Source organism: Aythya marila (assembly GCF_965140915.1).
Source record: "Aythya marila genome assembly, chromosome: 5".
Taxonomy (NCBI): domain Eukaryota; kingdom Metazoa; phylum Chordata; class Aves; order Anseriformes; family Anatidae; genus Aythya; species Aythya marila.
The window spans coordinates 54,850,641-54,862,979 of NC_139046.1; the positions used below are offsets into that span (position 1 = coordinate 54,850,641).

General features: G+C 43.4%; 1 protein-coding gene across 10 annotated transcripts in view; it reads left to right on the forward strand.

Annotated features, from left to right (window-relative positions):
* Positions 1 to 4,165: 4,165 nt before the first annotated feature.
* The window catches only part of ANO5 (anoctamin 5), a 54,212-nt gene continuing 46,038 nt past the window's right edge, over positions 4,166 to 12,339 (forward strand). For all 10 annotated transcript variants that reach the window (XM_082762743.1, XM_082762748.1, XM_082762745.1 and 7 more), the window contains exon 1: positions 4,166 to 4,348. In XM_082762743.1, the coding sequence (XP_082618869.1) occupies positions 4,288 to 4,348 (61 nt within the window). In that variant the 5' untranslated portion in view covers positions 4,166 to 4,287. The remainder of the gene's footprint in view (positions 4,349 to 12,339) is intronic.

Consider the following 12,339-nt stretch of genomic DNA (forward strand, 5'->3'; position numbering starts at 1 on the left):
AAACAGCAAAAATCTCCCTCAGGCTTTCTCTGAGATCAGGGGCTACTACATTCCTTTCTTTACTGTGGCAACTGTAAAAAAAAAAAAAAAAAAAAAAAAAAAAGCCAAGAAAGTTACAAGACTAAGTGGTAACCGGGTAACCGAATTGTCATGTTGGGTTTGAGTATCTAACTTCCATCTGAGTTCAACTTTATCTTTCTAAACCTCTTTGATATCTAGTTATACTGGTCTCTAGAGGATTACTTTCTTTCCAAATCACACTATTATTTATATTCTAAAGGGCTAATTTAAAGACAGGGAAAGAAACTGGTTGGCTCTTGTAAAGCCTCAAAGACATTTAATTGCTTGAAGAAGTGGAGGGAGGTGGTAACATCGGTTTCTGGGATGCATTCTGTGTGAACTGAAACCTTACAGCAAAGCAATCCGCCATGGGTTGCAGACTGAAGAGACTGGGAAGGAGATAGGATGTTTTACCTTTTCTTACTGTATCTGTTTCAAACTTGGGTTTTCTTACTCTTATCTGTTTCAGACTTATGCTCACAGTCTGATGTGAGAACTTACTAAAACTGAATATATACAAAACTTTCCTAAACAGAAGGAGTATGCACAATACACATTTTCAGTGGCAGAAAGTTACTGCACCTTCTGAGACTGTGACAGGGATATATATGTGGCAATCACCAACAATATGAAGTTTGACAAGAGCAAGAACTAGATTCTGTACCTGGAATGGGGCAGCCGTGGATATATGTACAGACTGGGGGATGAGAAGCTGGAGAGCAGCCCCGCAGAAAGGGATCCAGGGGTTCTGGTAGATGGCAAGCTGAATCTAAGTCACCAGCGTGCCCTAGCAGCCAAAAGGGCTGACTATATCCTGGGGGACATCAGGCACAGCATGGCCAGCTGGTCGAGGGAAATGATGGTCCTTCTCTGCTCAGTGCTGGTGCAGCCTCATCTTGAGTACTGTGTGCACTTTTGGGCACCACAGTATAAAAAGAATATAAAAATATTGGAGAGTGTTCAAAGGAGGGCTACAAAGATGGTGAAGGGTCTAGAAAGTATGATGTATGAGGAGCAGGTTGGTTTGTTCAGCCTAGAAAAGAGGAGACTGAGAGGAAGCCTAGACTAGGCCTACAGGTCTAGGTCTCTGCAAAGGGAAGGCCTGCTTGGTCTTCACAAAGAGAGCAGAGGGGCAGGAGCTGATCTCTTCTCTCTGGTAACCAGTGGTAAGAACTGAGGGAATGGCATGAAGCTGTGAAAGGGGACGTTCAGGTTAGATATTAGGAAAAGTTCTTCACTGGGAGGGTGGTCAGGCACTGGAACAGGCTCCCTGGGGAAGTAGTCACTGCAGCAAGCCTGTTGGGAGTTCAAAAAGTGTTTGGACAACGCTCTCAGACATATGGTTTGATTTTGGGGTTGTCCTGTGAGAAACCAGAAGTTGGACTTGATAATCCTCGTGGGTCCCTTCCAACTCGGGATATACAGTCTTTCTATGATTAACAGATATAGAATCTTGAAAGCACATGGCATCTTAACATTATAGATCCCCAAGTGGTAAAAACAAACAAACAAAATTGTTTATATTATATTCCTTTATGGTGGGTAAATAATAGAGAACATTTTTTTTTTTCAAAGCATCTAACTGCTATACATAAAAGCTTTATTTTCAACATGATTTAGGACCATATGTTTCAAAGATGCTTCGGTGCCAAAACATTTAGTCCTCTATCAGGACTTTTAACAGCTAGGATCTCAGAATGAAAATTGTGCTTTTGAACAGATTATGGGGTACTTATCTAAGACAATGATGGAAGCAGGGATATCTTTGAAATCTGGCCCTCCAATCCTCCCAATGTTCTGCACTTAAATAAGTTAGAAAATATGATGGCTCCTAAACCAGTTTCATGCTTTTGAAAAAGCCTTTATAAGGGGTAAGAAAAAAAAAAAATAAGGGCTGCAGATTATCTGCTCTCCTTTAGTGCACATAGTTAAAGATTACATTTTGCTGCTGAACATCCCAAACATAATCACTACTAGCAATTTCTGGCAATGCATACTAACTACACCTCAAGTCTACTATTTTTATTTTTTGTTTTATATATACACAGTATTAGAAACAGTGTTTGAACCCCAGACCACCAGAAGCAGAAATACGATGGCATTCCTGGTCGTTTTGATATTTAAGGAATAAAATAGTTCTGAAACTGAAAATAAAATAGTTCTGTGTGGTGCCCCATTTCTGTCTCTGTGTTAGCAGTACCTGTTGCTTGCAATGAGTCACAGAACTGAAAACCCACAAGGAAAAAAAAAAAAAAAAAAAGATCAGCTTAACAGGTTAACCTGACTCACTGCCTTACGAACGGCAGTGACAATGTAAGGTAAGAGTGAAAAAGGCCTGTGCCTTTTGTAGGAAGTTTGGTCCTAGATCACTTTGGCATACTCTGAAGCCCCTGAGTAAAACAATGGCTGTTTAAACTCAGAATATCCAAGAAAGCTAAATGCTTTCATGTATTGCATGTACCTCCTGTATGCCTGCCATGGACACAAGGCCTTTTGTACCTCCTGGGAGAGCAGATTTCTGTCCTGTCTCTGACATAAACCACTGTGTAATTTACATAAATTCAGTGCTTCAAGAAACCATGTACCCGACCCAATTACAGAGATCTGCAAAATCATCTCTGGAGTACTTACATAGCTTTAGATATGGTCAGCTTCACATGCACATGCTGGGTGGAGCTGGGAAGAGAAAGCATACAATTAGAAGGCAAAACCTAGCCATGGCCACTGAAATTGTTGCTGTTTCTGGCTCTTGTTAAATGGTGGAACTCTAATTGCATCTTCTACAGGCATAAAAGCATTTATCCTATATTTAAAGTTCTGATAAAATTAAGGGCTTAGAAAACACAGCCTTTAAACTGAACATTCTGGCCTAGTGAATTGTATGCTGTTACAAGTTGTTTAAATGCTTCTCACTTAGCAGGCCATTTCTGTAGGCTTTGTTCCCAGTACCCTGCATCTTGAGATTAAAAAAACAACTAAATGTTTCAGACTTTGGAAAGCAACCAGATATGTTTTTAGGTCTTGCCCCTGACTAAAAATATACTTCTTGAAGCAGTAATGCCATACAATAAAATAAAGGCCTAGTACCGGACGTAGACTGGAGTGCAGGCCCAGCACCTTAACTGAGGGACTTGCTTTACTTGATTAACTTCAGGATTGAGAAATTCTCCATGAAACTGATGTTGCATGCTAGTTGCTCAAGTAACAAAACCTGGTATGTTTGTTGCATACAATTGTTACATTGTCAGTACACGCCAAATAAACAAAAAGGTTAATCGGTAAAAAGGCCTCAAGATCTGCCTTGAGGGAGTGCGAATTAATAAAAACTATGTGAAAACAGTGTACTGGACAAACAGTGGAGGACAAACTACTGAAGAAAGGAGAAGATGGGGCTGTTAGGGACATAAAAACGACAGCAGCCCCAGGGCAACGTGCAGCAGCCGCCATCGGAGCCTTCTCTGAGGGCGTGGGGAGAGGCCTGGTTCCGAGCCCCTGAGGGAGGCCAAAGCAGGCTGGGCCAGACCGAGGGACCCGGACCAAGCTGGCGTTGCTTTTATCTCTTGATCCAACACCCAGAAGGAAAGGCTTGAGTTTCGTCTGCCACTTTCCATGCCCCGTTTTCCCTTCCTCAGGCTTTGTTCTTATTTCTGTCAGTTTCTCACCTACGACTTTGAAGACCCAAGGGCAGCTAGCCAAAACAATGCTTTTACTAGCATTGCTGTGAATCTGCAGTCAGGACAGCCGACAGGGATAGCCTTTAGAGCCTGATCCCGCAGAGGCAGGACGAGGAGAGCCAGCCCATCTATCCCCAAGGAGGAAAAAAGAGAACCCCCTGAAGTGCACGCTACTCTATCGCACTTCCTTCGTCTTCCCTCATAAAAGATCCGTTGTGATAAAAGACCCAGAAACAAAGACAGCCCCATCGCTGTATCTAAACCAGCAGGTCACTATCTGTCTCTTCAACCGTGAGGGGAAGGCGCTGGGCTGGTGACACCCTCAGCTACCACCCCCCCGTTCCCCGTCAGGGAGCCCCCGCCATGGAGCCCCGGCTTCCCGGGGCGGTGGCCGCCCCCCCCGTCCCGCCCCGCGGGCAGTGCGCATGCATGGCCGCCCGCCCGCCCCCTGACTCACCCCGTTCCCCACCGCCCCGCTGCGCTCCGGGAGGCGGCCAAGCGGCCGGGTGCGGGCGAGCAGGGGCCGGGAGGAGCGCGGGGAAGGCGAGGCGCCATGAACCGCCTGGGCAGGAAGGCGAGCGAGACCCTCATCGAGATGGCCCCGTCTGCTGACGGTAGGTGCCCGCCGGGCTGGGCAGGGCTGGGTCGGGCCGGGCGGGACGCAGCCGCCTGCCCCGTTCCGCTGCTGCCGGGCGCTGAGGGGCCCCCCGGCTGGGGCTGGGAGCTGGCGGTGCGGTAATGCAGGAACAGCCCGAAAACCCACACGCCCCGAATAAACCCCGCGACCCTTTGGCCTAGGAGAAGTCGGTGGGAGCCGTGCTGTGGCAGCAGCCGCGGAGGTGCGGCCCCCGCAGGAGGGAACCACCTCCTTGGGATCCGTGCCGGGCTTGGCAGCTGCCTCCTCTCCTTCTTGTGCGTTTGTTTTAGGAAAAAATAAAACGTAATGCTGTTTTAAACAGCTTAAGCAACAGTGTACGCTCGCAGGTTTCAAAATACTTGACTGATCTGTTTCAGACAGCTGGCAGCAATGGATAAGTGCGAAACTCGCCCAGTTGCGGTGGCAGCAGCGGTGATGCCCCAGCTGTGCCAGCCCAGCCCAGACTTGGCCTTCCTCGAGGAAGGCTCCCGAGCTGGCAGTCTGGCTGCAGAGCTGGGGCAGGCGGGGTATGGCAGCCTCCCGGCCTGCCAGCTGCTCTCCCAGCCCTGCACCAAGGCCAGAGTCACGGCCCAGGAGTGCTCGACCTGGGCTGCGGTGCTGACCGGGGGCTGCTCGGCTGGCAGAGCTTGGGATGGAAAAAGAGTTACAGAATGTGTGGTAACCGTGTAGGGAGTGATGTTGGAAGTCTGGTATGTAAACTGAACGCTGTAGTGCTCATTTTTCCCATGAGCATCCTGTGGGGCTTTTTTTGGTTTGTGTTTAGTCATAAACACTGAATGTAAGGGGTTTCAGTGAACAAGGATGACTTATTAGCTTATACTTTACAGTAGCACATAACTGTGCATCCAGAATCATGTCCCAGTTTAATTCGCTTTTTAATCAAACGTTTTCCTAAAACAGAAAAAAGAATTTCATACGGGCTAAGAGAGTAGACTTCTACAAGTTTGTTAATTGGTTGTGCAAATAAAAATCTGGTTTAGAATAAATGAGGTCTTCTTTCAGTTATGGCCTACAAAAGCTAACAACATGTATATATCACCACTGGGACATCTCAAAGATCTAAACATATGCTTTGTGCTCTGAAGGAGAAGGTGGTCTCTTACAGAGGCTTCAAGCCATAGCTGCCTGATGTCCACTCACACACAGTAGGGTCTGTGTACATAAATAGGAACAAGGCAGAAGAAAAAAAAAGTGCTGTGTCTTTTCCTTAAAGACACATTAATATCTGTAATGCACGTGTGCATTTAGTTCTGGTTTACTACAGCATTTCATTAAACTTGAATGCTGAAAAACAAGTCAGGGGAATGAAAAGCTACTTACCAACAGCAGTAAGTTGAGCATGCAATCTGTGTCTGGAGTTCACATGCCAAATCCTCTACCTTGAAGGAAGTTTTCTGGCTTCCTGTTGAATTACACCAGTATGAGGTAATAACTTCCACTTTCAAGTGCGTGATTTTGCTTTTTGTTGAAGCTGTGTGGAACCTACCTAAATATATAAAAACAAACAAAAAAAGTAAATAAGCAAATTCAACTTTGAACAATCACATACAAGTATCAAAGACCAGTCTGTTCTTAGGAATATTTCCTTGTCTATGCTGTTGTTCAGCATTGTTTTTTCTGCATGAGATGCTCATGCTCCTGCATTTGTGTTGGGGAATACACCCCAAGACCACAGATGTTCTGGAAGCCTGCATTTGGCTCGGTGCCGTGTTTTGAGCTGTACTGCCTTCACTTGTGTGGTTCTACAAGAACGTGGAGCCTGTGTGGGGAGGCCAAACCAGGCTTGTCCTCTGCGAGGCAGAAGGATCATTCATGTCTCCCTTCAGTAGCAGGGGCGTGCACTGAAGCCATAGCTCATCTTTCTAAGATTTACCTGACTGTTCTAAATTGTAATGTGCTCTAAATTGTAATGCCCACCGAGGTGGTTGGTCATCTTGCCTGTGTTCCCTCTGAGAAAGGTACCGAAACACCAGGAGAAGCTGATGGCATGACTTCGAAAAAGTGCTTGTGACAGTGTTGACTTCTAGTAATGCATTGCTATTTGGGATCAAGTGTTACTATTGTTTAAGAGCACGTTGCTTATTTAATTGAAATTATGATTTATACTAGTAATTTAAAATCAAAACATAGGCTTATGTTCAAAACTACATCTGTCTTTAATTACTGAGGAAATGTGTGTAATAATTTCCACTCCATTTGTAGAAACAAAGATGGGTTATCATGCTCCCACGGGACTAAAATGGAAGATGTACCAATACAATAACTGTTTGAAAATGTATTTGCAGATAATGAAATAAAAGCTCCAAGAAATTTGGGCATAATTCAGAATGTAACAGGCAGGTGAGGCAATACGCCATTAGCCCCACCAACCAATGTGTAGCTCCTAAATGGAATTTCTTTCCTGCCTGGGATGTGTCCCTGCAGTGGCACAGTTTAAGTATGTATTGGATATCCAAAAGGTAAACTTCGTTTTAGAAGAAAACTACAGTTTGTGGTAGGCAAGTTTGCTTTTTGGAACAGATCCCCATAGTTTGCACAATATTGCCTTATACCTGAGTGCACGCAAAAAGATAGTTTGCTGTGTTGCTTTTAATTAAAAGCTGAAAACTTTAACCACTGTAGAGGAGTGGGGTTGAAAAGGAATTTTACCCAGAGATTGTCAACTGGAAAAACAAAAAAAACAAGTTAGAATGATTTGCTCTTGGACTGGTGAATGAGACCTAAACGCTTTTCTTTTAGTTCATGACCCTGCGTATGAGAGTAAAGTCACTTCTGTCAACTTTTTCTGACTGGCAAAGTGGAGTAGCTCCAAAGGGAGCATTAAGTGCTCTCGCCTGCCTTCCTAACCCACTGGCAATTATGTGGGATGTTCAGGCCGCTTTTCTGAGAGCTGGGGAATACAGCTGAACTCTGTCAGCTAGAGGAGAAAACTGAGCTGGTTTTGCCATCTCAGGCCAATGCTTTTTAGCCTTTATATAAAGCAGGGTTACTGCTTCACCTTTGCAGGACTCATTGAAAAGCAGGTTTCCAATGCATAGGATTTTGCTTTGTGTCTGTCTTTTTTTAATAATAAAAAATAGGCTTTAGATTTGACTAAAATTCAAAATTATGAAAGTACATCTACAACTGGAGACTTAGTCTCTGCTGCTGGTCCATGAAATTTTATGACCTAAGTATGATATTGCATGCTGGAAAGTTTTTGTAGGTAGTTCTTTTCAAGTTATTAAACAAAATTCAAAGTTAGTTTGCTTTTCCAACTCCTATTGTACAGATAAATGTAATCTGCCTGGCATTACCAGCACCTGTACGAACAGAGAGCTTAGTTGAAATGCAAGGTTTTGTTGTTTGTGCTTGAGAGAAGTCTGTACTCCAGAGAAATGAGATAGCTGTCCTAAATTGGGCAAACACCTCAACAGCTATGTGCAAGTCATTAATAATTACTGAGACTCAAGGAAGAAACTAAGATAAGATGTAAGAGTTCTGCTGAAAATGGACACTTAAAATTAGGCTCAGAAAACTGTTGGCAGATATATCATCAAAATAAATTGTTCTGGCTTACTGTCTGTATATTAATTAGTGAGTTGTGCATGTATGCACATGGAGGAGATGTACAGGTCACCTAATACAAACATATTCCAAAAGTATTGGAAACATGATCTGGCACACAACACCTCTTGGCACCTTTTCATGTTACGTGGCAAGGTAGTAATGCAGTGAACTTTCCTGTGTGTTGTTTTATTGTTATCTGAAGGTGGAACTGAAGAGCAATATGATTGCAGGGGTTGTGCTTTGCTATCTAGCAGTACCTCTGTACTAGCAGTAGTTATGTTTGGGGGTAGTTTTTCCACGGGTGCATGTGTATAAATGCACCAAGGGGAAGAATGATCTTTGTGTTGTATTGCTAGGGGTGCTTCTTGCCATTACAGTTCTGTAAAGAGTTTTGAGGTGTTAGCAATCTGTAGAAAGATGAATAACATGTCAGGAGTTGTTTTTGAGGACTAATACTTCTTGGAGGGGTGGGGTTGACTCCAGTCTGGGACGTGGCTACTTGGATTATACTGTAGACACAGACATTTTTCAATGATGAACCTCCTGTATGGACCTATGGCTGTTAACACGTGCTCCTTGCTTTAGCCAGATGCATGCCAAGAAGAGGTGTGCTAGCAGACAAGTTGCTGCTGTAGGCCTGGAATAAGGCAGGTATTTGGAACCAGAGCTGAGAACTGGGTGCCCTGTGCAGCTGTGCTGAGCAGCGTGGTAATCTGTAATTACCTGTGCTAACGTAACCTAATACCATTCTGAATTCACCAATCTGGGCAGGGCGAGGGATGCAACATAAATATCTGCTTAAGGGTATTTCTCCAGAACGGCTGAGAAAATAGCTTAATTCTGTACCTAAGTTAATTCAGTATTGTGGTAATCCAGTAGAGGATTCAGAATCTATTTATATGTAGTTTGAATACATCCGAGGGTGAGCTGGGATTACTCTTTTCACACTGCATCAGGAGGGAACTGTGGAGGATGGTTCTGACTGTATCAGAAGATCCAGGTGAAACAAACAGGATGATGACCAGGAGAGCTAATGAAGTTCCAAATGCATTTTTTGGGGAAGTGAGAGTATCTTAAGGTGAAGTGCAGTTTTCTAACTGGAAATCCCACGTGACCTTACTTAGCCGGCTCCCAAGGGTAAATGTGAAATCTGAGGCCTTTGGCAAGGCAGCAGAATGCCAGCAAGCCATGTGGGTAGGGCTCACGATGCAGACCTTTAATTTTCTGCACTAACCCTGTATTAGAAAAGGCCCTGGGGTTTGTTATTCCAAAGGCTTTTCTTAATTATCAGGTAGGAAATCAGAGAGCCTATATTTGCCCAATTTACAGTGTGCTAGAAATATACCATGTGGAGAAGTAATGTCAAACAGATGTGGTTTTGAGGCTGCTGGCAAGTTAGTTGTCTTGGCTTACTTGGGTCCTGTTCATTAGCTGGTGCTTACATCAGAAAGTGCCAGCTAAGTGCCGGCAGCCCTGGTCTATTGCCCTGCACATTTTGTTGGTTGGTGGGAAATGGGGTGGGGGAGCTGCCCAGTGAAATGAGACACTGAAATGAGGTGTCCAGGTCACAAGCAGCTGAGGAATCCTGCCAGCGGACAGCAAGGCCTGGTTTACCATGGAGTGCTTTTTACTTGCTTAGTAAATACTGACTGAGTAAATACAAGTCATACATGTTCCTCACTTTTGCAAATCCAATCCCCACTCTGGTTTCCCACTGTTGCTCCATTTTGAGCTCCCTGTTGATGTGTTGCTTTTCTCTTACAGTCTCTACAGAAGATTTCTCGTGCAAGGATGGGAACATAATGCCCATCCATAGAGCAAGCAGTGTGTTGAGCCCCCTGCTGCTTCTAGTGCATGGCAAATGCTGGAAGAAATCAGAGATCGTGTTGCTTCTCTGTTAAATCAATGATTTCAGTGAAAGTCGGAGCAGTGCATTAATGAATAATGCTGTGAGATTTTAAAGGGGCCTCTGGGAACAGTAGGAAAGCAAGTCTGTACATAGCACCTTTTGAAGTGCTTGCCACTCTTGGGCTGTGATGAAAAGCAATAGCGCAGTTCCCCTCTCTTCCTCTTCTCTGGAGCGAGAGGGGCACGCACCTGGCATTTCCATGTATGCGCACAGCAGTTGCTCGAGCTGTTTGTCCGCTTCTGCAGTCAATGAAAAATGGCCCTCGACATATAAATAGTCCAAGTGCAAACAGGCACGGCTGTAGTCCCTCTCAAGTTGCCAGGACTTCTGCAGGCTGGCATTTTTCTACCCTGCTTTTCTAAGGTTTAATTGCCATCCTATTCACCATCACTTCTATGCACCTAAATGTAACCCAATGTAAAAACACCTCACTTTATCCAACTATCGCTCGTCTGGGCTTTCTCTTTCAATTACATTTGAACCCATTAATCACTCGGCATGTGCCATTCTGCAAAATGATGGGTCCCAAAAGGTATAAATGCTACCTTGGGTGCTCAGAGCACATTTGATGAACTTACACAGACAGTACTTGCAATACAGTAGTGGTTATTGCCCTAACCACATGAAAGTGTCATTCAAGTTCTGTGTTACAACACTATGCTTGTGGTTTTTTGCTAAAACTGATTTACACAACTTTTAGTTTTTTAACCCAGTCCCTTCTAAGCAAAAGGGAAGGTTTTATGGTCTTTATAAAAGGAAGGCAGCTAGGAGTTAACCTGATGTTCTGATTTAAAATACACATTTACTGTACTAGAGATTAGAGGTAAGGACTGCATCTTTTCCAAATTGTTATTGTTAGCATAGATTTTTCTTCCATATATTCATCTGTTTAAAATGCTGCTGTTTTTTATTTTACTACCGATGTGTTGATAAATACTCGTTCTGTGCAATCACTCATTAATAATAAAACAAATATTGTAAATTAATATGGCCATGAAGCAGGTTATAATTGAACACATTTTTTTCTTCCAAGGGGATCATGAAGTTCTTTTAATATGTTCCTAGTAAATGATCGTGGGTTTATGGAAAATCGAACGTGTTCATTGTTAAGGAATAGTTTTAAATTTGAAGGAGCAGCCCTGAGTGGGCATAAAGTACTTGAAGCATAACCTTGAGATTGAATCTTTGGCTCAGGAGTGCAGTTGTTAATCTTCGGATGATGCCAGGTGAAGTAACAGTGTTTATTTAACTTGCTCAGGAGCCAGCAGACTAGGTGGGACCTCATTTCCCCCAGGCAACGCAGTCATCGAGCTGGGGAGTCTAGTTGGGTCGTGCTGTGATTCCCCTCCAGCGTGTGATCCCAGGCGAGCAGGGTGCAGCGAGTCTTGCTTCACTGCACAGCTGGGCTGTGTCGTGTCAATAGGGTGGATTTGGTCAATATACGCATAAATTTAGTTAATAAGTTATTTTAAAGCCATGCTTTTCTGAGATATAGAATTTCTGAGAGATAGACTTAGAATAATCATTATAAAGCTTATGTGGAATAGATGATGTTATTTCAGAGCAGTATTCTTCAGTATGCATTTTTGTTAGTGATTCATTGCTGAATCAGACTCCCTGAGAGCAGAAATCAGTCAGAGTACGTCCTAGTCGACCATTACAGCACTAATCCCACAGCGATCTTGTGGGAGCACAGGACATGGTGCCATAAATAAGGTATTGATTTAGCAATATGTAATCATGTTTTTAAATTGATTCCTCTTGTCCCATCAGACAGGCAGACATATTGAATAATGGCAGGGCTTTATTAAGATGGTATCTTCAGGATATCCAGAAATAAAGTTTTCTTTCACTATTTGGTAAGGGTAAATAACTGTTTATTTTCCTTGGGGTCACATTAATTTTTAGTTTTATAAAATCGATATTAGCAGTATAATTAAAGAGAACTTCCCACATCCTATCATACGGTCGCAGAAGGTTAGGTCAGTTGAGCATCCAGTCTTTCATCCATTTGTCTGGTCTTAGACTTGCAGTTGTACTTGAACAGATTGCTTGCTTCCCTAATTTGTGGATACAGTGGTACCTTTGAGAAATTGTAAGCATGTCAGTGTCCAGACCATTAAGGCTTTTTTGTCCTTCATCACAGAATGAACAGACAAGTTTTGAAGGACAGCTTTTTGATTCCTAAATACTAATCATATTAAACTACTTTGTTTAACCGATAGGTTCAAATGCAGAATTAAATGGCTTTAATTATTTTCCCTAAAGTGCTGGGTTTGCTGTGTAGAGAAAAGGAAGTGATTCAGGCGCTGTGGACAAACTCAGACTATTCCAGAATGACTCACCCGTTCATTACACCCCGAGCCATTTTTTTCATGCTTGTGGAAATAATAAGATTGCATTAGTAAAAGTACTTTTCTGTGTGTGTGGAGCAGACTACAGTTATCCTAACAGGCCAAATCAGTCATGGTTGGATTCTCCAGTCTATT